Source organism: Rhinolophus sinicus, chromosome X (assembly GCF_036562045.2).
Source record: "Rhinolophus sinicus isolate RSC01 chromosome X, ASM3656204v1, whole genome shotgun sequence".
Lineage (NCBI taxonomy): Eukaryota > Metazoa > Chordata > Mammalia > Chiroptera > Rhinolophidae > Rhinolophus > Rhinolophus sinicus.
Window position 1 is genome coordinate 42,257,798 of NC_133768.1, and position 27,563 is coordinate 42,285,360.

Here is a 27,563-nt window from a genome sequence, read left to right on the forward strand (position 1 = left end):
CAACACTTGTGGCACCTGGCCTTGGTTCACAGTGAGGCCACCCCCACACAGCTCCAGGTCCAGCAGAGGCAGCAGCCAACCACATATACCTTTGTAGCTCCTACCAGGTAGCAGGGGACAGTCATAGGCAGCAGCTGAAATCAGCCTGCGTTGGAGCCCCTCCCAAGAGACATGAGAAACATCATAAGCAGAGGCCAGCTTCAGACCACACGAGATCACTACCAGGTTAGCACCACAAGTAGCACACCCAAAGGACGGTCTCAACAGGCACAAGAGCCCTCATGGCTGAATTCCCGAGGGGTCAGCCCCTGCACAGCAGCTGTGGATGTAGCCAATCCTCACAGTCAGCCTGAGTCAATCCCACCCACTGACATGCCAAAAATAATCAAGGCTTAACTAAACAGGAGACTACACACACACTCAAGGGACACTGTTGGAACACACACATAGGTGATCAGGAAGAACGTGCCACTGGCCCACACAGGACATATACTACTACATAAGGCCACCCATCAAAGACTGAGAGACACAGGGAATCTATTTAAACATAAAAGCAAACACAGAGAGGCAGTCAGAATGAGGCAACAAAAACACATGTCACAAAAGAGCAGGAGAAATCTCCAGAAATAGAACTAAATGAAATGGCGGCAACCAACCTACCAGAGACAGAATTTAACACTGGTTATAAGAATGCTTAAGGAACTTTGTGAGAATTTCAACAAAGAGATAGCAAGCATAGAGAAGGACATAGAAACTATGAAAAAACAACCAGTCAGAAATAAAGAACACAATTAACTAAAATGAAGAATACAATAGAAGTAATCAACAGATTAGATGAAGCAGAGGACAGAATCAACGATTTAGAATGCAAGGTAGCAGAAAACACCCAACTGGAACAACAAAAAGAAAAAAGAATAAAAACAAAGAAGGCAGTTTAAGGGTCCTGTTGGACAACATCAAGTGTAACAACATTTGTATCATAGGAGTACCAGAAAAAGAAGAGGGAGCAAGAGATCGAGAACCTATTTGAAGAAATGATCACTGAAATTTTCCCTAACCTGATGAAAGAAATAGACATACAAGCCTGGGAACTACAGAGTCCCAAACAAGATGAACCCAAACAGGCCCACACCAAGACACATCATAGTTAAAATGACAAAGGTTAAAGAGAGAATACTAAAAGCAGCAAGAGGAAGACAACTAGTCACTTAAAATGGAGCTCCCATAAGATTATCAGCTAATTTCTCAACAGAAACTTTGCAGGCCAGAAGGGAGTAGCACGAAATATTCAACGTAATGAAAAACGAGGGCCTACTTTTCAAGACTACTCTATCCAGCAAGGCTATCATTTCAAATTGAAGGTGAGATAAACAGTTTCCCAGACAAGAAAAAGCTAAAGGAATTCATTACCAAATAGCCAGTATTACAAAAAATGTTAAAAGGATTTCTTTAAGCAAAAGAAAGGAGAAAACAAACAAACGAAGATCAAAAATATAAATAAAATGGCAATAACTATGTACCCATCAATAATCACTTTAAATGTAAACTGATTAAATGCTCCAATCAAAAGACAGAAGATAGCTGAAGGGTTAAGAAAACAGGACCCATGCATATGCTGTCTACAAGAGACCCACCTCACATCGAAAAACAAACAGACGAAAAGTAAACAGATGAAAAAAACCTATTTCACACAAATGGAAACGAGAAAAATGTTGGGGTAGCAACACTGATACTGGACAAAATACACTTTAACACAAACACTGTAACAAAAGACAAAATACATTATGTAATAAAAAGGGATGAATCCAAGAGGGCATAACCCTAGTAAACATCTATGCACCCAACATAGGAGCACCTAAATATATAGAACAAATATTGACTGACATAAAGGCAGAGATCAACAGTAACACAATCACAATAGGGGACTTTGACACCCCACTGACACCAATGGACAGATCTTCCAGACAGAAAATTAACAAGGAAACAGCAGCCATAAATGACACACTAGACCAGATGGATTTAATTGATATTTTTAGAGCATTTCACCCCAAAGAGGCAGAATATACATTCTTTTCAAGGGCACGTGGATCATTTTCCAAGACAGATGACATGTCAAGCCACAAAACAAGTCTCAATACATTTAAGAAGACAGAAATCACATCAAGTGCTGTCTCTAACCATGATAGAATGTAACTAGAAATCAATTACAAGAAAAAAACTGAAAAACACATGAACACATGGAGACTAAATAACATGCCACTATATAATGAATGGGTCAACAATGAGATCAAGGAAAAAAAAAATCAAAGGATACCTGAGACAAATGAAAATGAAAACACAATGAACCAAAATCTATGGGACACAGTGAAAGCAGTCCTAAAAGGTAAATTCTTAACAATGTGGACCTACCTCAAGAAATAAGAAAATTCTCAACAGTTTAAGCATACAACTAAGGGAACTGGAAAAAGAACAGCAAACAAAGCCCAAAGAGAGTACAAAAAAGGAAAATAATCGAGATCAGAGGAGAAATCAATGAAATAGAGGCCAATACACACACACACACGTATATATCAATGAAACCAAGAACTGGTTTTTTTAAATAATAAACAAAATTGACAAACCTTTAACCAGACTCATTAAGAGGACCCAAATAAAATCAGAAATGAAAGAGAAGTGACAACAGAAATCACAGAAATACAAAAAAGTTACCAGGTGAATTGTACCAAACATTAAAAAAAAATTAATTAACACCCATTTTCCTCAAAATATTTCAAAAAATCCAAGAGGAAGGAAGGCTCCCAAGCTCATTTTACGAAGGCACCATTACTCTGCTTCCAACAAAGACAAAGACATTACAAAAAAGCAAACTACAGGCTGATATCTCTAGTGAACACAGATGCAAAATTCCTGAAGAACATATTAACAAACCAAATTCAGCAATATGTTAAAAAGATTGCACTCCACGATCAAGTGGGATTCATTCCTGGTATGCAAAGTTGGTTCAATATCCACAAATCAATGTGATACACCACATAAACAAAATGCAAATTAAAAATCACATGGTCATATCAATAGATGCAGAAAAAAGCATCTGACAAAACCCAGCATCCATTTATAATAAAAACTCTGAGCAAAGTGCGAACAGAGGGAACATATCTCAACATAATAAAGGCCATATATGACAAACCCACAGCTAATATCATACTCAAAGTGGAAAAGCTAAAAACATTTTCCTTAAGATCAGAATCAAGACAAGGATGCCCATTTTCACCACTTTTATTCACCACAGTACTGGAAGTTTTAGCCACAGCAATCAAATAAACAAAAGAAAGAAAGAAAGAAAGAAAGAAAGAAAGAAAGAAAGAAAGAAAGAAAGAAAGGGCATCCAAATTGGAAAAGAAGAAGCAAAATTGTCATTATTTGCAGATGACATTATACAATATATAGAGAACACCCAACATTTCACCAAAAAAACTATTCGAACTGACAAATCAATTTAGTAAAGTAGCAGGATACAAAATTAATATTCAGAAATCAGTTGCATTTTTATACATCAATAACAAATTATCAGAAAGAGAAATTAAGAAAACAATCCCATTTACAATTGCATCAAAAAAAGTAAAACAGGAATAAATTTAACCAAGGAAGTAAAAGACCTTTACTCAGAAAAGTATAATACATTGAAGAGAGAAATTAAAGACACAAATAAGTGGAAACATATACCATGCTCATGGATAGGAAAAATTAATATAGTTAAAATGTCCATACTACCCAAAGCAATATACAGATGCAGTACAATCCCTATCAAAATACCAATGATTCTTCTCAGAACTAGAACAAATAATCCTAAAATTTACATGTAACCATAAGAGACTCCGAATACCCACAACAATCCTGAGAAATCAGAACAAAGTGGGAGGTGTCATGCTACCTGATATCAAATTATACTACAAGGCTATAGTAATCAAAGCAACCAGGTATTGGAATAAAAACAAACACATAGGTCAATGGATCAGTATAGAAAGCCCAGAAATAAATTCAAGCCTATATGGTTATTTAATCTATGACAAAAGAAGCAAGAATTTACACTGGGTAAAGACAATCTATTTAATAAATTGTGCTGGGAATACTGGACAGATTCATGGAAAAAATTTAAACTGGATGACCTTCTTACACCATATACAAGAATAAACTCAAAATGGATTAAAGACTTAAATGTAACACCCAAAACCATAAAACTCCTAGAAGAAAATATAGGAAATAAATCCTTAGACGTTGCCCTTAGTAATATTTTTACTGATATATCTGGTTGGGCAAGGGAAATAAAAGAAAAATAAACAAATGGGACTAAATGAAACCAGTTTTTTCACAGCAAAGGAAACCATCAGCAAAACAAAGTCAATGTTGAATGGGAGAAGATACTTGCCAATAACACATGAGATAAGGGGTTAATACTCAAAATTTATTTAAAAACCTCATATAACTGAACACACACAAAAAAAGAAAGGAAGGAAGGAAGGAAGGAAGGAAGGAAGGAAGGAAGGAAGGAAGGAGAAAGAAAAAACCATACAACCCAATTAGGAAATGGGCAGAGGACCTGAACAGACATTTCTCCAAAGAGACACACCAATGGCCAACAGACATATGAGAAGATGCTCAAGGGCACTAGTTATCGGACGAATGCAAATAAAAACCACAATGAGATATCACGTCACACCTGTCAGAATGGCTATCACCTATAAACCAACAAGCAAGTGTTGACAAGGATGTGAAGAAAAGGGAATTCTTCTGCACTTTGGTGGGATTGCAAATTGGTGCAGCCACTATGGAAAACAATACGGAGGTTCCTCAAAAAATTAAAAATAGAACTACATATGACCCAGCCATTCTACTCCTGACTACCAAAGAAATCCAAACCACTAATAAAAAAAAAAATGTACCCGTATGTTTACTGCAGTGCTATTCACAACAGCCAAGATATGGAAACAACCAAAATATCCATTAAGAGACGATTGGATAAAGAAATTGTGGTACATTTATAAAATGGAGTGTTACTCTGCCATAAAAATGAATAAAAGCTTACCATTTGCAACAACATGGATGGACCTAGAGGATATTATAGTAAATGAAGTCAGACTGAGAAAGACAAATACCATATGATCTCACTTATATGCATAATCTAAAGAACACGATAATTGAACAAACAAACCAGAAAACACTCAAAGATACCGAGTACAAACTGATGCTTGCTAGATGGGAGGGGGGTTAGGTGAGAAAGGTGAAGGAATTAGCAGTACAAATTGGTAGTCACGAGGATGTGAAATACAGTATGGGGAATGTAGTCAATAATGTTGTAAAAACTATGTATGGCGTCAGATGGCTACTAGACTTAACGAAGGGTTTAGTTCAGAAATTATATAAATGCCTAACCACTGTGCTGTATACCTGAAACTAGTATAAAATAATAGTGAATGTCAACTATAAATTCAAAAAATATATATAGTCATGGGATGTAAAGTGCAGCATAGAGAATATAGTCAACCGTATTGTAATAGCTATGTATGGTGCGAGACAGGTAGTGGAATTGTTGGGTTATCACTCTGTGAGGGGTGTTAAATGTCTAATCATTATGTTGTTTTCTATACCTGAAAGTAATAAAAAATGGAACTAGGACTTCTCTATTTCCTTTTCTAGCCACAAAAGGGGACAGTTCCCATATGAATCTGTGATACCCAACTAGAAACCCTCCTCACTTAGAGACACCTCTCCTTTTTGATTCTGGTGCAATGTATGCTCAATTGGCTCCTATACCAATAGTGCTAACAGAATGGAATCCCAAATTGAGGGCCCTTGCCCTCCAAAAAGACTATTCTGCATGCCACACAAAAGTTATCTACCAAAATCCTTTCTTAGTATGATAGTTTTAAAGGTTCATTAACTGGAGGTCCCTCTTTGCAGGAAATGGAGGTCTTGGTGCCTTTCTGGTCCCATGTCTACAACTTGATGGTTCTTTCAAAGAGAAAGAAAGATCTTCAATTAGTTCTCAGTCCCAACATTCTTAAACAGGATGATAGTTCTAGATCCACCCTATTACCGAGATAGTGAATGGGAAGCCACTACAGGATCTGGGAGAACAATGCCTGCAACTCCCTTAATAAACAGGCACCTTCACCTCGACAAGGCCTACAAACCACAGGTCTGAAAATATTATGGAATGATCTGGCTCTGGTTGGCCTGGCCATGCCTCATTTAGCTCATGGACGGGGTCGGGGATTGTACCCCTCCAGCTTAATGCCAAACTCCTTGGGCTCCTTTATGCTCATGCTGTGACCTCACTTGTTTGGGGTATTCAATCATTCTAGTTTCCCCATAACGAATTACTCTATAAATCCTGGAGACAAAGGAATACTGATCTTCAGTTACTTTTATAATTATTTCTCAAATATGTAAAATTTCCCATCCAAGTTTTGGGGCAAGGCCAGGACTCCCATCAACCCAGCATCCTCAGTGATAATTTCAGCACAACTGATACCCCAGCCTCAATGCTGACACCCACAAATGTTGACTGCCCCTATAATGGCTGCCATATCAATCATCACAACTCCATGGCACCATCAACTGATTTTCCCTCATCTAACCGTCCCTCACTTCACTCTCCATTATCCCACCATCACTACCCACATTTCCCATCTTCCTCAACCTGATAAACAATATTTATATAATAGTAACAGAAAATGTTACCTAAGCGCTAAACCTATAGCAATGTTACAAGGTGCCCTAGCTCAGGCAACCACTTATACAAATAACTAGCCTCCTTGTAGGTGTTCAATATTCATACTGACTACTGGTCACCCTCTCTGGGTTAAGCAGTCCACAATCGCCCTGATGGTGTTAGCATCTGCTAGGCCAGAACAGAGCAAAAAGCAGACTAGAACAGATTAAAAACATGGCAGGGCTAAGACAGGAGACAAGAAAAAAGAAAATACAGCTGGGAGGTTAAAGGGAATACAGTGGGTATAAAAGTGGGGTAGAAGAGCCAAAGGTAGAATTGGGGAGGAGTCAGAATCTTTATTCGGCGAGTTTAAGCATGGGATTAATTGCAGCAGGACATCACAACCGCACCAGCTGCTTCCATCCTGACTTCCCCTTCATGCCCTTCCTCATCTCACCCACCAATTGACAATCTGTATTACGCTACCCTCCCTGTTAAGACTATTTTGCCCTCACATATCTGCCCTGACATAATCTGGGTAGTAGGAACCCCACCCTCCAAACCCCTTGTGTCATTTCTGCTCTCCAAGGTCATACACTCTACTCCACCAATGGCTCCCTTCTAACCCCCGCACCCCAACCTGTTTCCTACGGATATTTAGCACCCAGGGCACCCTAGACCTAACTGGAAAGTCCAGCTCTTATATGAAGTGTTAACACAGAAGGGAGCATTGGGCTGTCTTTTTTACCTATTATAGTGGGCCTCACGATCATCTCTTGTGTAACAAGCACAAGTTCAGGTATTTTCAATTCTCTAACACAGACTCATCTCGTAGAGGCCACCCAGACAAAGGTACAAGTCCTGGTCAACCACATAAACCAAATAGTTCAAGCTTTAGAAGCCCTTAATGAGGGACAAAGCAGTCTAGTTGCTATGATAACTGATAACAGATGGGCAATAAACTAGCTACTAGTATCTCAAGGTGGAACTTGTGCCTTAAAGATGACCTCGTACTGTGTGTGGCGCAATATAGGAAAGGTAAACAGAATAGTTCAACAAATAAAAACAACAAATAAAAACAGCTTATCATATTACTAAAACACTCCAAAGAGATTCTCAGACCCTCATTAATTTATCTTCCTGGCCATATCCTTCTACCTAGGGTGAAAGGCTCTATACTATTACTTATGGAGCTAAAATAGTTCATTCTTGGCCTAATTACTTTGGGTTGGCTTTGCAAATTTGGTCGCTCTAAAGTATAAGATTTTCAATAGGAAACCTGGGAGGTTGTTATACTAGTTCAAATGTCAGGGATGAGTTAAGACTCTAGAAAAGCAATTCTGACCTCCATTGACATTTCTCATTTCCTACTTCCTGCATCATCCTGAGAGGGCTTACCTGCTCTACGTCCCTAATCTACAAGCACATGTGTCCTCTTGCTGCCTTTTAATCTTCCCCTTCAAAAAATACGCCTGTGCACCTGCTTTTCTCTGTCTCTTAGGGGCTTTCTCCAGACAAAGTCATCCTTCCCTGCCCCTTGACATGGGAGTTCACCTGGGTAACAAACCTTTCTTTGATCATACCAAAGGACGACTGTCATGAGTTCTGCTATCAACGTAACCTTGGGAAAAAGTCTATCCATGTCAAAGTGAAGTTGCTTTAATACGAGGGGATACTTCCTCAACCTGAAAAAGAACAAAACCTTCAACGCAAAACCTTCTGCAAACCTCAAACTTAATGGACAAATACTAAATGCCTTCCCCTTTGAGTTCAGGAACAAAGCAAAGAGGCCCATTCTCACCACTTCTATTTAGCACTGTATCGGAAATTGTTGCCAATGCCTAATTAATACAACAAAAGAAACAAAAAGCTTAAATGCAAATCAAAATCACAATGAGATAATACCTCATCCCAGTTAGAATGGCTATCATCAACAAGACAAATAATAACAAGTGTTGGAGAGGCTGTAGAGAAAAAGGAACCCTAATACACTGTTGGTGGAAACTGGTACAGGTGCTATGGAAAACAGTATGGAGGTCCGTCAAAAATAGAATAGAATTACCATATGACCCAGCAATCCCTCTCCTGGGTATCTACCCCAAAAATCTGAAAACATTTATGTGTAAAGATATATGTACTCCAATGTTTATTGCACATGGAAAAACCAAAGTGTCCTTCGATAGATGACTGGATAAAGAAGATGTGACATAACGATCTATTTATAGATTGATATATCTACATCTATCTTTCAAGTGGAATATTACTCTATAGTGGAATATTACTCAGCCATAAGATGAAATACTGCCATTTGCTACAACATGGATGGATCTTGAGATTATCATGCTAAGCAAAATAAGTCAGAAAAGGTTGAGAACCATTAATTATGACTTCACTCATACTCGTATGTGGGATAGAAAACTGAAAGCAACAAAGGAACAAAGCAAACCAAAAAACAAACAAACAAACAAACAAAAAACACAGACACAGACAGCAGTTTAGTGGTTACCAGAGGGTAAGGGGGGAGGTGGAGATGGTAGAAGAGGGTAAAAGGGGTCAAATGAATGGTGATGGAAGGAGAACTGACTCCCGGGTGGTGAGCACACAATGTGATATATATAGATATATATATATACACACACACACACACACGATGTATTATAGAAATGCACACTTGAAACCTATGTAATTTTACTAACCATTGTCACCCCAATAAACTTAATTTTAAAAAGCTAAAAAAAAAAAAAAAAAAAAAAAAAACAGAAACAAAAAGCATCAAGACGATCAAGAAAAAAACAAAAGTCTATTTGTAGATGACAAGACTATATGGAATATCTTAAGAAATCAACAAAACAACTATGAACTATTAAATGAATTCAGCAAAATCACAGGATACAGTTAATATACAAAAATCCTAAACTGCTTCATCAAGAAGTATCTAAGTTGTAGTAACCAAAACTGCTATTTTCAGACACCCCTAAGTATTAAAAAAATGCCTGCTATGGGTACAAGGTTACTCTATTTCTACACCTCTCACTAAATTCCTTTACAGTTTTAAGGAAAATTCTAAAAGCCGATGAATCTCATGTATTGTCCTGACTATGTAGGCCTTGCATAAATGCTAGTTCATAAAAATGAGGTTTTAACAACAGCAGTACTCAAAGTAGTGCCAGTGTCAAATTGCAAAGGCATGTTCTACAAAGCACCCACAACTTCCAAACTGCATTTTCTACAGTGAGAAACAATTTTCTATACTATAGCCTGCAAGTTTGATATTCAATTCTGAGAATGAAAACCAATGGATTGGATTTTCCAGACCAAGATTGAAGACTAACCATTGAAATAAAGACAGATTTCTTATCACACTTGCAGTGTTAGTACAGCACAGAAAGCCAAATGTACAACTCTACTACTTATTATAAATGATTCACAATACACTGTGTATGGATGGTATATCTGGCATTTAAGAAATGGATATTTTAAACTAAATTCTGGCCTTTCTATAGTTCATCACCAACTAAAAGACACATAATCACAGTGGATAAATGTGGATAGTAAAATCTTGCAAGCATAGAAAACATACAGGTTATTCCAGCTTGCCATAATCAAGTGTCAACTCCACTTACCTAGGAGGAAAAGTGATGGGCCATAGTATTCTGCATTGCTGATGATGTGTTTCAGGGAGGTAGGCAGAGAACCATCCATTACTAAGAGAAAGGTGGACATTAAGGAGAATATAATCAGTCCAAGAGTAGCCTGACGGGTGGGGATGATGGAGCAATATATTACATATACCACACTGTGATAAACCAACTCTGTGTTGATTTCAGTCTAACAGCCTCTACTTGTCCCTCCTCCCCAGGTTCTATTATTTATTCCTTGTTCATGCAATAACCTTTTGACATTTAGTCAAAGAATAAAAGGATATAGACACAGAGAGACAGAGTGGGGCAGCAAGTTGGAAGTAAGCACAGAGTGAAAGGTGGAAAAGGAAAAACACAGGTGAATCACTATGGAAGTTGCTGAACGATCCTTAGTTTTAGGGAAAGTAACACTACTAAATGACTAAAAGCTATTCAAAAAGGCATGGCCTTTTCTTAAGCCTGCCTTCTAAAGAAGAGTAGCTTCAGAAAGTCTGAAAAGGACCAATCTTTGAAAGAGTCAAACATCCTTCAAGAAGGTATCTAGAATCAAATACCATGCCGTATGCCATCGGAGAAAGCCGGGTCTTGAATGGCCTTCTTGAGGAAATTCAACATGGATTTGAGAAGTGCTGCTCGTTGTGGAATACACTGGACTCCTGGCAAGGGAGAAAGATAGAAGATTATACTGGGTTCATCATTAGACGACAGTGAGCAGCACATAAACAAACTTTTAGGAGACCCCCGGACACTATAACAACACTAGCAGACATTTGAAGTGAGATCTCTGGATGCTAGGAAGAGTACTTACCTAAGCTTTAACATTGGAAAAATAAATCACCAAGGACTGCACACAACTAATACTAAAGTTAAAAGCCTAATGTTAAAAAAAAAAGCAAAGTAAAAAGATTAACTCTCTGATCCTCAGTTCCTGTTTCAGATATTAAATGCCCTCCAACATGGCTGTTAAGATAAAAGAATCAAAGTACAATAGTCAGAAAACTGTAAAATGCTAAAATAAATGTTAATAGGAGAAAACAGACATGAGAATGGCAAAATAACATGCATAGTCATAAGCAGCAAGCCTTCAAGTGTACCACTTACGCTCCCCCCCAAAGCACCCTGCTTCACTAGTTATTCCATCAGTGGGAAAGACTGTGCATCCATGTGTCTACGCACCAGGGCGGGGGCCAGGGCCAGGGCCAGGGCAGATGCTAGTGCTGCTGCTGGAACCCGATGCCCTTAATTCAACATCCAGCCGGTGCTCCACAGAGATGGATGATCCCGGACTACTCTCCATAGTCACATCTGCCACTAAGTACAAGTTATGATAAAGAAACTCGTTAGAATAAGAGCTACCACCAAAAGAAAGATTGAGAAAATGTTTTCCATTAAGGTGAGATGAATGACATCAAAATGGAGAAGGATTCGGATATGGAAACCCAAAATGAAAATGTGAGCTTTCCACAAACAAATAGAAAGGTATTTAACAATACTGGTTATTCAAGACATGAAAATTAGAAACAATCATAGAAAAGTGCTTTAATATTTCTCAACCACCAAATTTGGGAGGAAAAAAGGTAGTGAGACATGCAATTTAACATACTACTTACTGGTGGGTAGTAGAGAGATATTAGGTAAAGCTTGTTGGGAGAGTAACTTAATAAATATAAAAAGCATTAAGACTAGATACACTGATATGGAAGGATGTCTGTGATACATCGAATGAACAATGTTAAGTTGAACAGTATGTTACTGATATCATCTTCCTGTTTTAAGTATTATGTACTTCTGTCAACATGTACTTGAATATGCATAAAAAACAGGAAAAAAAACCCACTATACCAAAATAGTAAGTATGGTGGACAGGGAGTGAGAGAATTCATTTTTACTTTATACACTCAAAGAGAATAATTTTAATTAATATACTACAAAATACACAATTACTTTTTACAATTTATAAAAAAACAAAGTTCCATTAGTGATAGACCACTATTTACATTCTGAAATACTTTTTTCTACCTATACACACATACGAGGTGATCGAAAAATGAATGCTTAAATTAAAAAAAATTTATTACAGTAAAAGACATGCTGTCATTAATCCTGCTCAGCCCTCCCACCCCCCATTCAAACACACTTATTCCATCGTTCTTGCCACTTTCTGAAGCAGTTCTGGAAGTTCTCTTTCATATCTTTAGTTGGACTGTTGTGGCTGCCTCTATGAACTTAATAGACTCAAAATGTTTTCCTTTCATGGCCATTTTGACTTTGGGGAAGAGCCAGAAGTCGCATGGTGCCAGATCCCGGGAATAAGGTGGATTAAGAGACACCGAAATGTTTTTATTTGACAGAAAGTGCCGTACCAGAAGCGATGTATAATACAGAACATCGTCATGATAGAGGATAAAGTAAAGACAATCACAAAAAAGTACTTCCAGAACTGCTTCAGAAGGTGGCAAGAACGTTGGGCTAAATGTGTTCAAAGTGAGGGGGAGTATTTTGAAGGGCATTAATGGCAATGCGTCTTTTACTGTAATAAATTTGTTTTAAGCATTCACTGTGGTTTTCAATCACACTTTGTACATACTAGTGCCTACTTATATACAGGAACCACAAAACTCATGGTTTTGCAACCTGCTGTTTATTCAATATAAAATTTTCTCTATGAGTACATCAGAATCACTTGGATTGGTTAAAAAAGATTTCCTGTTTTCACTTGCAAACTTAATGAATTAAGTACTGTAGACTGGGTTTAAGTCTTTAGCAAGCACTTTAATTTATTCCTATGCTTGCTAAATGACAACCACCGTTATAATGAATAGTGATTCTTTAGTCTTTTACACCACACCATTTAGTAGATATCACATTTTAATCAACACTCCAGGATCTCACCCATTAACTCAAATACCAGCTTGCCTAACAAGACTAGAGATAGAAATTGGGTAAAGGGGCTTCTAGGAACAGCAACGCACATACCCTGTTTCCCTGAAAATAAGACCTAGCCAGACAATCAGTTCTAATGCGTCTTTTGGAGCAAAAATTAATATAAGACCCGGTTTTAGATTATATTATATAAGACACCGTTTTATATTATGATAAAATAAGACCGGGTCTTATATTAATTTTTGCTCCAAAAAACACATTAGAGCTGGTTGTCTGGCTAGGTCTTATTTTTAGGGAAACATGGTAGATAATTATTCAGAAAAGGAATGGAAATCGATGGACATTTAGCATCAGAAATGAAAGCATTATAAATTCTAATACTTTTACCATAAGTATGGTAACAGATACATGTTAATAACAACATGGGTCATCAAGGTAAGATTAAATTCTAAGAAAGCTGTTTTGGGGAACAGTTTTTATTATTTTTGGTACTATGATGATGAACTATGCATGTGGGGACAGAGAGGTTTAAAAAAAAGGATACACATGATGCAGCTGAAGATTAAGAATATCTGGTCTTCTGTCTTTCTCATTTAATGACTTAAAAAGTTGTTTCCTACACAACTTTTTCACCTCTCCGCTCCCTTCTCAAAATAGCCAGATAGTTACCAGAGGGTAAGGGGGGAAAGGGGAGGTAGATGAGGATAAAGGGGATCAAATATATGGTGAAGGAAGGAGAACTGACTCTGGGTGGTGAGCACACAATGTGATATATAGATGATGTAATACAGAATTGTACACCTGAAATCTATGTAACTTTACTAACAATTGTCACCCCAATAAACTTTAATTAAAAAAATAAGACAGTTTCAGAAAGTCCCATTTTAGAGTCTACATTGTACTTAACTTTCCCAAACACGTATGCTATATCAGACACTGCTGGAGATACAAAACAGTATTCAGATCTCATGGAGCTTACATTTCAGTGGGAATAAGAAAATAATGAGCCAATACTTAAGAAAACAACTATTAAGTCTTGAAATAAAACAGAGTATCATAGAATGATTACAAAGCCCTACCATCTGCTTCACCTTCCACCTCTATTCCCAACAACTTGTACCTCTCTTTTCTAATTATCTTCATGAAAAACAAAGCACAAATCATTTATGCATTAAAAATTGTTTTGTTGTTGAAAATACATACTCAAGTCGGTTGTACACTTTACAATTTATGAGGAAGAATGAAAATTGGGGTTGGATGACAGGAAAACATCAAGCACAAAAAATACTGACTTAGTAACTATTACTTACCATCCATATCAGTTTCCATTTCTTCTCCTTCTTGTGTAGTACTGGGTCTCTGGATCTTTGGCTTGATCACAAATGGACATTCTTTTCGGCACAAATCTACTTCATGCTATGATCAAGGGAAAAGTAGTAAGCAAATCCTACAGATATACCAGGGATTAAAAATAATTATAATGAAAGAATGTTATATGCAGACTACTAAATGGGTTTCTAAAAACAGAAGAGGAATTAAATGGTTCTTTGGGATTATTAGGATAGTTCCTAGGCTCAGGTCTCACTAGGCATAAGCCTATGCAAAATGCCCCTTATATTAAGAATACCTCCAGCCTATAAATGAAGATAGAAAGTCCACTATGGGACTGGAAAGCTGCCATGTCCAGGTTGGTGATGAGGTCCACTACTCTCACGGCTCTGGTAACAAACGTTATCTGGTCCTGTTCATCGCCAAGAAACTTTATGACCTATCAGGGAGAGAGAAAGAGGCAAAACCAGTCAAATGAAAAGACACAAAGCTGTAAATAATGTATTCTTTTGGAAGCATGCATTCCAGGGCCTCAGGGAGGCAGCACAATACAAGAGAAAAGAGTATGTGTTTGATTTTTGGTGCTTGCCAAATGATAGCTTTATCACTTCTGGTACTTAACCCCCTGAGGTAATGAGGACATACATTACTTTTCAGAATAAAATAAAATATTCAGGGAGAAAAAAGCTGGTGCCCAGTGCCCAATACCCAGTAAAGCCCATTACATAACAGAACAACTTACAAAGTACTTTTATATATATTTTCTTCAGTGTCATAACTAAGGTCATAATAAGATGTGGTAATGCCTTCACTAGTACCTGGGGCCTACTATAACACATCTGGACTATGTTCAACTCTTAATAATGGAAATAGCTACTCTTAAAAGTTGTTAATAACTAGAAGGCCAAACTAGAAAAATTAAGTATAACATTTTCTGGGTAAGCTTTCTTAGGCTATTTGCTCTCACCGTGAACCATTCCAAACTTGCAACTTTATACCCTCTCTTAGTTGATCTCCCCACAAATGTATTTAAAAAAAAAAAGTAGAGCACCTTCAATAAGGCTTCCATCATTCCACAGGAGACCAAGGCTTCGCCACCAGCATCGTAGCTGGCCAGATGGTATAAAAAAGAGAAGAGAGCAGTGGCAAACTGATGAGGGTATGGATCCATGGAAGGATCTGAAAGGGAGATTGGGAGAGGGAGAGAAAGAGTAAGCTCAGGATTTGGTGTTAAGTTGGCAGGATGTTAAACAAAAGCAGCCAAGCAAAGGGCAGCATTTTGCTTGTTGCCTAGAATGATAACTATCAAAATTTACCAATCATGGCCTGGATACAGTTCCGCACAAGTACAGGTAAAAATCCATGGTAGGATGCAGTTCCAGTACAGTCAATAATACTGCTGAGTTTGGGAGTTCTCTCCAAGTGCACAATAGATGTTAATGTTCGTAAAGAAGCAGCTTTAATCTCCTATGAAAACAGAATGTAAACATGGTATATGTGTTTTAAATAAGTATAGGACTAAACCAAGTTGCTAATAGTCCAAACTCTAAAATTTCAGTTATTCTACTGGCAATTGCTTAGGGTAGATGGAAGTCTGTTGAGAATAACATCGAAAATCCAGCATTTGTTAACTCTGCAGCTAAATATCCAAAGAGGAAGTAAAAGGGCCAGCATCCCAACTGGGGTTCATTCTAAACCCCTGGGAAAACCCAAAAAGCAAATAAATACATATTAGCCTGATACACACACAATATTAATAAATACTTACCATGAGCTGCTTATCTGTTATCTGAAGGACATCTACCAACTCCTCTATCAACCCATTATACAAGATACTGTTTGCTGACTCCTGCAAGGCATTGGAATACACTGCAAAAGGAGAAATAAACACTTTAGGCAAGAAGGCAGTGGTCAAGCCACTGCCCAATGACAAACCTTTTGGCACCTACTGGTTCTAGGGACGGATTCCCTTCCAACCAGCACTGGAGGGCAGAATCACTGAATTCTAGAGGATCGGCTCAAATATGATAAGCTCTAACACACCCAACTGATATATTCTCCTATTAATGGTATCAGTTGTCTTAAGTGAAGATTTTTGGGAAGGGAAGTATGAAAAGGGAATGAAGAGTTAATTTTTTATAACATCAATACTTGATATAATAATTCTATTATGCCTTGGACACACACTTTCATTTCAGTCTCTTCATACGCTTCTGTTTTCACAAGGAAACACTTAAAAGCTATGAAGAACAGAATTTATCGACTACTGCAAACTAAGCCAAACTTATATGACATCGGAGAAGAACTTGAGAATGCATGTAATACACTTTCAGTGAATCCTCACACAAGTAATACCGGACACAGTCTCCTGATGTGCAAACTAGTGGGATTAAATTAAGCATGTTTAATTTTCAACAAACATTCCCTGAGTACCCACTACATGCCAGAAGTTATGCTAGGTATTACATACAAAAAGAAGAGTAGGAATTTCAGTTGAGGAACCCATAGCTTAAAAGAGCAGACGAGTAATAACATAATGAAAGGTGACAATATAGACAGCAGCTACCATTTTATACCTTCTATGTGCCTGGCCTGTACTAGGTACTTTATAGGCTTTTGCTTAATCCTCTTACAAGCCTATAAAATAAGTAATGTCACAGTACTAAATGAGAAAAATGAGGCCAAAAGGATAAACATGTGGCTACTAATCTGCATCATCAGGGTGAGAGCCCAGGACTGGTTTTAAAACCAGTGTGCTTTCCCACGCTACCACCCTACTGTAAAAGTAAAATGCATAGTACTGACTACTTAACAAACACTTTCTGACTTATTTCAAAACTATACTCCTGAAGGCATAGAAGAGGAAGATGAATGGCAAGAGGAAGAACAATGGGGGTCAAAGGAGATGACTACCTGAACACTAGTTAAATAAAAAGAGCAAAATCAACACTAAACCCGTACAGTATATCAATAACCATCCTATCCTCTTTCTGATTCAACATTTAGAAATTCAGGAATGGTGAACACTATGAATGCTGGCAATTTTACAATATAACTTGCGACCTAGATAACTACAATAAACCTCATAACAACAAAGACATATGAAGTTCAAAGGAAATCAAGTCTAAATTGCCTATCAGTGCCTGTTATAGAGTGTTGTCGTCTTACCTAATATCGATATTGCATGCAGCCTGGCCTGAACAGCTTGCAATCGCTTCCTGTGATTAGAAAAGCCATGGGCTAGCCGTATGTGTGTAAATAACAGCATCTGTAGAGACATAAGACCTAAATTAGGAAATCAATGGAAAAAGTGACTGTATTTTCTGAGGGCTAAATTGTACCTGTGGAGCTCCTTGGTAAAATGGTTTACTGTTGCTATTTGTTAAGGTATCAAACAGAACAGTTCCACTCTGAGGTTAGCTAACAAAATGGGAATGAGAAAACAGAGGGACACAGAATCCTAATACCCCAACAGAAGCCAAGAACTATCACTCTACTGACAGGCACAAACTGGAGACATTTTGCGAGAGTTACGATTGTTACTAACCAAATTAAATACTTGATCACCATCACAATGAGCAGAAAAACGTAACGCAACTAAATGTTTTCTTCTTTGGTATCCAAAGTATTGAGCTACAATCACTTATTAGATACTCAAGGTGAGTAAGGCAGCTTATGTTTTCCTCAAACTCTCACACGAACCTAGGAAGTCAGTAAAGTGTTGACCTCATAAAAGATGAGGAAACTAAGGCTCCCAGAGTTTAACTAATTTGCCAGTGGTCTGACTTCATTCTTTCTGCTACGGTGTCTCCCAGCACAGTACACGTCATTAATCTACATGAATAACAACTACACACTTTAGATATTTTTAGGACATATCATACCTGCTTATCCTTAGGAATGCTGTACATTTTGGTAAGAGACTCCATAATTTCAGAAGGGCTTTCTGAAATCTACATTAGAAAAAAAATTAGTTAGGAACAAAAAGTGAACCAAATGTAAAGGACATAGTTAATAGTCAAAGATTCCTCTTACCTTGTCAAGTTGCTCTATGTGAATATAATGTAGTGTGTTGCTAGTTGTCTGAAATTAAAAAGATAGGAGAGTTGTTAGGGGTCACTGCATATCTTAGCCTCCCCTGCCACAGGACTGCAAGAGCTGTCTGAAAACCAAGACGGCACCCTAGGGTGAAGACTGACTAAATGCTCTTAAAATCAATGTAATTTTTGAGTCCCCCAAAATACCCATTTTATATACAGAATATTCTCAGGACAGCTTCTTCGAAACCAGTAGTATCAAAATATAATGCACAGTCAGAAACATTTCATATTCTTCCTGGTCCTTTAAAAATCTTCATCGTCTTTATCCCCACAGCCTCTGTATTCATAGCAAAGACTGAATCCATGAAAATGGTTTCTCTTTAAATATGCATCAGAGCTGTTTTCAAGGCGCCATTAATCTAGAAAGTTTATTTTTATTATTATATATTGTAGGCAGAAGAAAAAGATCTTATTCACTAGGCCACTTCTAAACCAAACTGAATTTCAGTATCTCCTCAAAGAATAAGGAACGACCAGATAATTGAAGCAGGACCCTGTAAGTAATATAGACTTCTTGCAAGCTGGCTTAAATAGAGAAAGTAGAGCTATCACTATCTACAGTATTACACTGCATGTTGGAACTGAGACTGAGAAAAATATACAAGTTACAGCAGTGCCCCATATAGGGAGTCCTGCTTTTGGCAGCTCCAACATAAGATCCAAACCTATCAGAGCTGGGCATACAATGAACACTTATTCCTGATAAACTATTAGGTGTATTTAGCTTGGGAAGGCAGCAATGTAGCTCAAAACCATTCCCTCATTTAACTGAGGAGTTCTAGAAAAGTCAACCCCAGTTACAGCAGATCACAGACTCTATCAGAACAAGTCTGATTGAGACTCACCCTTTTCTCGATTTTGACCTCGGCCCCAGGGTCTGCATAGAATTCAAAGTGTAGTGTAGTTGCACTGGGTGGGTATTTCTGTGTATAAAGCACATGAAAGAATCAGATACCATCTTCTCCCAATCTTCCCTCAAAGTCCTAGCCACTTGTGCAACTCATGGCAGCAGAATGAGCAATGCAGCCAACAGCTACAGTGCGTTCATTTCTTGTCTTAGTACAGCTCAGGCGTCTTATGTAACAAGACAGAATCAGGAGGATGGCGCCCACAGCTCCAAAAGCTTTCATATTTCTTACTTGTAAGTTACCAAGTTGCCCTTTCTTTCAAGAAATCAATTTGGACTGTAGCTATTCTCAAGAGGGAAAAGAGGGGCAAGTCTGCCAAGCAGTAATGAATAAGAACCCAAGAAAGGATGGAAGACAAATATAAGGGTCTAGGCACCAGCTCGAGAATGGAAAAAAACATTCTTATGGAAACCTTAGTGTGTATCATCGCGTTTTGAAATATTTTATTCAAACCATGCCTCATGGGTGTACCTTCATAATTCTTCACATACTCCCTTCTATACCATTCTACATCACTTCTCATGATATCCAACTACTTTTATGCATAGGCAGATACCAAATCAATATAAACCAGACCCCAACAATAAATCCTCTTTAACTCTAGAAAAGCAACATGAAAAACAAAGTAAGATCGCAACAGCACGCCCATTAAAACACAGCCTTGAAAGAAACCAGCAGCAGTGATTGCCTCTGGGGATGTAGACTTATTGTGCACCCCTTTATACTCCTAGAATTTTTTAACATGTGTATGTATTACTTCCTTTTAAAGTACACATCATATTTTTCAAAGTCCCATAACATGCGAAACACCAATAAATAAAATTGTGTGATTTCTTAACACAGATTGGGACCAAAATGGGTAACACACATCATGCAATCCCAGCAGTGTATAATACTGTTTCGCACAAGGGGCAAAGAACAAGCTTCATATATATATATAAGGAGGCTCAGAATTAACAAACTAAACTTTAAGACAAAAAATTAGAATTCCAAACTAAATACCCTTTAAGATTCATGTAGCTTTATTAAACAGAAAACACTCACCTCCCATATTATCCAATATCCATTCACATAATACATACTTAATAAAATATACCAGCTAAGATGGGAAAGTAATTTGTTCCAAATTGTAGTTTTATGTGACCAGAAAAAGAGTCATTCTCATGGGGCAAAAATGCTTGCTAAAATGAATTCACTACATTTCATCACAGCCATTTGTCATATACATGATGAACTGAAAAAAGAAGTATATCTGCTGGAAAACATAGTTGCTTCTTGGCACAGAATTGTTCTAACAAATCCAATTGTGCCTTGTGGTTCCATAAGTAACACATCAAAGCAGAGGGGAGCTCATAATCTAAGCATGGGTGAAAAGTATGAGCAGGGGATGGAAAGCACACAGAACATGTTAAGTTCTTAATAAACCTAATGGCAGAACTGTTCTTCAAGCAGCCATTCTTAAATAATGCCAGACTGCCCAGAGTTCTGATAGTTTCAGTGACAGAACGCAAGAAAATGTACTTTCTGGGACTTTTCATCACTTTCAAACTGATTCACCCAATGCGGCTTCCTACTCAAGAGCTGGGAATGAACATATACTGTGCTTCTGAGGTTCTTTACTGCCAGCACTAGGAGGGCCGAAGCATTTCTAGATCAGGCGTACTGTGTCTCAAATGATCTTAGGTTCCTTCAAGGTCCTAATGTGCAGCGACAACTTTAGATACCATATATTCACTGTAAATTAAGGCTCAAAAAGAGATCACAAACAGCTCTGCCAAAAGACACCCATATCCCAAAGAGTTACTTACCATCATATGCAAGTCTCTGCAACATTCTGCAAGTCCAAAGCCATTCTCCTTTCCACCCCAGCTCTTGGAAAAGGAAAAAGACAGTGTTAAACAATGCTTAAGGTAGTCCTGTGTACAAAATATTTAAGAATATGTGGCTGCTTGGAGCAGTGTTAAGAAGACATACAATGTGACAGTTAAATGAAAAGAGGGCGTAAATAGGAGCAAGGACTTAAGACGCAAGGCAAGATGCTCAGACTAAAGGTAATTTCTCCAATGAGATCGATTTTACTATTCTGTAAGGATGTTACCAGGGGAGAACATAAGCAGCTGTTCCAAGCGACTGCATTCTACATGCCTGCTGTTGTGCTTGTCGACACGTGAGTCTTGTCCCACCAGGCCTTCAGTGCTGCAATCTGCCTTCCCTGCTCAGCCTGCTCACCTCCCTCACTAGGGTGGAATCACATGCTCTCTAGTTCCTCACTTTTTCACATGAACTAAGTTGCAAAGCAGCAGATTCTGCATTGCTCACCACTACTCTACTTCTGCCACCAGAAAGTCTAAAAACTCATTAACAAGTACTAGCCCCTAAGGTAATGTGGGAGAATGCTCAACTGTACACTATTATTGGCTTCCAAAGCCAAAACTCCAGCCATACAATCTTGCTTAATAAATAGCCTTCATTTAAAAATAGCATTTGAGCTAACAATCATTTTTCTCTTAATTTGGCATTCTTTCAAGGATGAACTGGGCATTTATGGAAAACATTCAAGAGTAAACGCATTAGTCCCTGTCCCCTGGGACAAGATACACAATTGCAATAAATAATAAACTGAAAAGCTTGGGAAGAAAGGCTGGGGAGTGAAATGCTTTAGGGAATAAGGGCTTTGAAAAGCTCCACATATTCTTGGGAATTTGGAAGGCCAAGGCTGGCCACATTCTCAGAAAAGATCTGAGAAGGTCCAAGTTCACACACCTCTGGAGACGATCAGGCTCCACAAGCCAGAAGTGAAGGCTAAGGCAGAGTTGTAAACTTCTAGTTGACTATTGAAGATGCTGAGTACTGACACTGAAGACACCAAAATATACACAGAACCCACCTGCAAAGACTGTTTTTTTTTTGTTTTTTTTGTTTTGTTTTTTTGGTCCTAGGAATTTAAGGCAAATCACTAGCTGACCATTAAGCTAACAGAACAGACACATCAATGATCACACAAAACAAAGGATCACAAAATTGGTTCGGAAAAGTCTAAACAAACAACAAACCATAACAACAAATCCTAGGGAAGGGTGAGAATCTCATTTCCATAGTTGCCACATTATATTAAAAATGTCGATTATTTAACAAAAAGATTATGAGGCATGCAAAGAAAGAAGACACTATGAAACACAAATAGCAGCATAAGGAGTGACATCAGCAAGATGGCTAACTAAGATGTCTCTTGCTCCTCCTACCAAAACAATTTGGCATCTATCACAGACAAAAGTGCCTTTGAGTAAGCTGGAATCCAGCCCAATATGCCAAAAGATCCAGGGTGTCAGGCATATAGAGTTCAGTCCCAGCTATGGACTCTGCAGTGGCCTGTGAACCAGCTGAAGCCACTTTCAGCAGCTGTTGGAGAGCCCCAGGAGAACATTGTCTTAAACAATCACCCACGGGTAATAAGAGTTAAAAGATAAAAGTATTAAAAATAACTAAGAGCTAACATAATGTTAATGAATTCACAATATAAAAATAAGTAAATTGTAACACCAGAAACAAAACAGACTTGGGGTGAGGGGAAGAAAGAGGGTAGAGTTTTGTATGCAATCAATGTTGTTATCAGCTTAAAATAAACTTGTATCTATAGGATGTTCTATGTAAGGCTCATGGTAACCAGAAAGCAAAAACCTAGATTAGACACACAAAAGATAAAGAGAAGCAAAGCATACTACTATGGAAAACCATCAATTCACAAAGGAAAGCAGCAAGAGAGGAAGAACGGACAAGGGAAATACAAAAAAACCAGGAAACTGTTAATATGATGGCATTACTACTAAGTCCTTCCCTATCAATAATTACTCTAAATGTAGATGGACTGATTTTCCAATCAAAAGGCACAGAGTGGCTGGATGGATAAAAACAAGACCCAACTATATGCTGCCTACAAGAGAATCATTTCCGCTTTAAGGCTACATAGACTCAAAGTGAAAGGATGGAAAATGATATTCTATATAAGTAGAATCACCTACACTTGTATTAGACAAAACAGACTTTCACTCAACAGCTGTAACAACAAAGAACATCATTATATAATGATAAAGGTGTCAATTCATCACAAGGTTCTAACAAATGTAAATATGTATGGACCCAACATTGGAGCATCTAAATATATTAAGCAAATACTAACAGATCTGAAGGGAGAAATAGACAATACAGTAATAGTGGATGTTAACACCTACTTTCAACAACAGATAAATCGACCCAACAGAAAATCAGTAAGGGAATGTTGGACATGAACTATACTTTAAACCAATGGACCTACCAGGCATATACAGAACATTTCATCCAACAGCAGCAGAATATATACTCCAGTCAAATCCACATGGAACATTCCCCTGGATACATTATATGATAGGTCCCCAAAAATGTCTTAGTGAATTTAGGAAGAACAAAATCACACGGAGTATCTTTGCTGACCACAATGATATAAAACTAAAAATCAGTAACAGGAGAAAAACTGAAAAATTCACAAACATTTGTAAATTAAACAATATATTCCTGAACAACCAATGGATCAAAAGAAGAAATCAAAAGGGAACTTAAAAACCATCTTGAGACAAATGAAAATGGAAATCCAACATATTCAAACTATGGGATGCACCAAAAGCAGTTCTAAAAGAGAATTTTATACGGATAAATGCCTATGTTAAGAAACAAGAACGATCTCAAATAAACTAACTTTATACCTCAAGTAACTAGAAAAAGTACAAACTAAGCCCAAATTTAGAAGGAAAGAAATAACAAAGATCAGAACAGAAATAAATGAAAGAGACCATATAAAAATAGAAAAGATCAATGAAAATAACAGCTGTTTTTTTTTACCGGGGGAGATAAAATAAGAGGAATTTTTAGCTAGACTAAGAAAAAAAGAGTGAAGACTTGAATAGAGAAAAGAGACCTTACAACTGATACCACAGAGATACAAAGCATAAGAGACAACTATGAACAAATTGCCCACAAATTGGATAACAAAAAGCTAACAAATTGGTTAACCTAGAAGAACTAGGTAAATTCCTAGAAAGATAACCTATGGAGACTGCATAATGAAGAAATAGAAAATATGAACAATGAACAGACCAAAAACAAGTAAGGGGATCGAATCAGTAAATAAAACACACCCAACAAACAAAAGTGCAGGACCAGATGGTTTTCCCGGTGAATTCCACCAAACATTAAAGAATTAATACCAGTCCTTTTCAAGTTCTTACCAAAAAATTGAAGACGGAATAATTTCAAATTCATTTTATGAGGCCAGAATTACTTTGATACCAAAGCCAGATATAAGGACACTATAAGAAAACTACAGGACAATATAGTTAATGAACATAAGATGCAAATAAACAAACATCATCAAAATACTAGCAAAGAGAACAGCACATTTAAAGAATCACACACCATGATCAAGTGGGATATATTCTTGGGATGGGTGCAAGGATGGTTTCACATAAACAAATCAATAAATGGGATACATAAAAAAATATGGGATACATCACATTAACACAATGAAAGACAAAAATCATATGATCATCTCAACAGATACATAAAAAAAGCATCTGATAAAATTCAACATCCTTTCATGATAAAAACTCAAAAATGGGGGTATAAAAGAACATACAACATCAATAGAATAAAGGCCACATATGACAAGCCTACAGCTAACATCATACTCAACAGTGAAAGGTTAAAAGCTTTCCCTCTAAGATCAGGAACAAGACATGGGTGCCCACTCTTACCATTCCTAATTCAACATAGTACTGGAAGTCCTAGCCAGAGTAATTAGGCAAGAAAAAGAAATAAAAGGCATCCAATGAGGAAAGGAGTAAGTAAAACTGTTTGCAAATGATATGATCTTGTATAGAAAACCCTAAAGACTCCACCAAAAAATTGCTAGAACGAATAAAATCAGTGAAGTTGCAGGATACAAAAATCAACATACAGAAATCAGTCATATTTCTATATACTAACAATAAGCTATGTGAAAAAGAAATAAACTGTAAAACACTAATGAAAGAATTTAAAGACACAAGCCAATGGACAGATATCCAGTATTTATGAATTGGAAGAATTAATATTGTTAAAATGTCCATACCATCCATAACTATCTACAGATTCAACATACTCACTATCAAAATTCCAATGACATTTTCCACAAAAATAGAAAGCAATCTTGAGAAAGAAGAAAGCTAGAGGTAGGTATCACACTTCCTGATATCAAACATTGTTACAAAGCAAGAGTAATCAACAGTATGGTATCGGCATAAAAACAGACACATAGACCAATGGTACAGAATCCAGAGCCCAGAAATAAACCCTTACGTACCGGGGGTGTCAAAAAAATGTATACAAGTGGACACATTGGTCAACGTTGCTCAAGCAATAGTTTGCCGTAATCAGAAGTGTCTGGACACTGATGGTAACCACTTTGAGCACCTCTGATAATTATGGAAGTCAAAAGTGACTTGTATTCATCCTTTGTTATCGGTATATATAGAGTATTACAATTCTAATAGTTTTCCTTTCTTAAAATGTGTAGACATTTTTTAGCACCCTCTGTATATGGTCAACTAATATTTGAAAGGGAGCCAAGAATAATCAATGAGGAAAGCATAGTCTCTTTGATACATAGTGCTGGGAAAATTGGATAACTACATGCAGAAAAATGAAATTGGACCCCTATCTTACATCACTCAAAAATACAAAATTGAAATGGATTAAAGACTTCAACATAAGACCTGAAACTAAAACTCCTATAAGAAAACATGGTTATTCTTGGTAACAATTTTTTGGATAGGGCACCAAAAGCATAAGTAACAAAGGCAAAAATAAATGTCACTACAATACATCAAACGAAAAAGCTTCTGCACAGAAAAATAAAAATCAACAAAATGAAAAGGCAACATATGGAGGAGAAAATATTTTCAAACTCTTTGATAAAATCCAAAATATATGAACAACTCAAACTGAATAACAACAACAACAAAAGCCTGATTAAAAAGGCACTGAGTAACTGGAACTGAATAGACATTCTCCAAAGAAGACATACAAATGGCCAAGGTACATGAAATGGTACTCAATATCACTAATTATCAGGGAAATGCAAATCATAACCACAATGAGGTATCATCTCACACCTGTTAGAATGGCTACTATCAAAAAGAGATAACAAATATTGGCGAAAGTTTGGAGTAAAGGGAACCCTTGTTCACTGTTGGTGGGAATGTAAATTGGTACAGCTACTACAAAAAACAGAATGGAGGTGGCTCAAAAAATTAAAATAGATCTACTATATGATTCAGCAATGATCCAGTTCTGGGTATGTATCTAAAGGAAATGAAATCAGGACACCAAAGAAAAATACACTCCTGTATTCACTGCAACATTATTCACACTAGCCAAGGTATGGAAACAACTTAAGTGTTTGTCTATGGATGAATGGACAAAAAGATGTGGTGTATATAGACAATGGATTATTATTCAGCCATGAGAAAGAAGGAAATCCCACCTTTTTGTGACAACATGGATGAACCTTGAGGATGAACCTCAGTAAGTGAAATAAGTCAGATAAAGACAATTACTGTGTATCTTATATGGAATCTGAAAATGCTAAACTCATCGAAACTGAGTAGAATGGTGGTTGCCAGTGGCTGGGGGTGGGGGAAATGGTGAGATGTTGGTCAAAGGATACAAACTTCCAGTTATAAGATGAATAAGATCTGAAGATCTAATGTACAGCATGGTAACTATAGTTAACAGTACTTTTATTATACACTTCAAAGTTGCTACAAGAGTAAACCTTAAATGTTCTCACCACAAAAAGGAAATGGTATTTATGAGGTGATGGAGGTGTTAATTAATGCTACTGTGGCAATCACTTCACAATATATAAATGTAACAAATCATCATGTTGTACACCTTAAACTTACACAATGTCATATGTCAA

The 27,563-nt window shown here is 37.2% G+C and overlaps 1 protein-coding gene across 20 annotated transcripts in view; it reads right to left on the bottom strand.

Annotated features, from left to right (window-relative positions):
- HUWE1 (HECT, UBA and WWE domain containing E3 ubiquitin protein ligase 1) overlaps nt 1–27,563 on the bottom strand; it is a 160,820-nt gene that overhangs the window by 82,832 nt on the left and 50,425 nt on the right. For 11 of the 20 annotated variants that reach the window (XM_019718912.2, XM_019718909.2, XM_019718918.2 and 8 more), the window contains 13 exons: nt 21,382–21,444; nt 19,511–19,588; nt 18,601–18,648; nt 18,450–18,518; nt 17,734–17,833; nt 16,334–16,455; nt 15,882–16,032; nt 15,617–15,744; nt 14,864–15,004; nt 14,547–14,652; nt 11,530–11,664; nt 10,908–11,009; nt 10,336–10,416 (listed from right to left, as the gene is read on the bottom strand). In XM_019718912.2, the coding sequence (XP_019574471.1) occupies nt 10,336–10,416; nt 10,908–11,009; nt 11,530–11,664; nt 14,547–14,652; nt 14,864–15,004; nt 15,617–15,744; nt 15,882–16,032; nt 16,334–16,455; nt 17,734–17,833; nt 18,450–18,518; nt 18,601–18,648; nt 19,511–19,588; nt 21,382–21,444 (1,324 nt within the window). The remainder of the gene's footprint in view (nt 1–10,335; nt 10,417–10,907; nt 11,010–11,529; nt 11,665–14,546; nt 14,653–14,863; nt 15,005–15,616; nt 15,745–15,881; nt 16,033–16,333; nt 16,456–17,733; nt 17,834–18,449; nt 18,519–18,600; nt 18,649–19,510; nt 19,589–21,381; nt 21,445–27,563) is intronic. The other 9 variants (XM_019718919.2, XM_019718910.2, XM_074323885.1 and 6 more) reach the window with 3 other exon arrangements.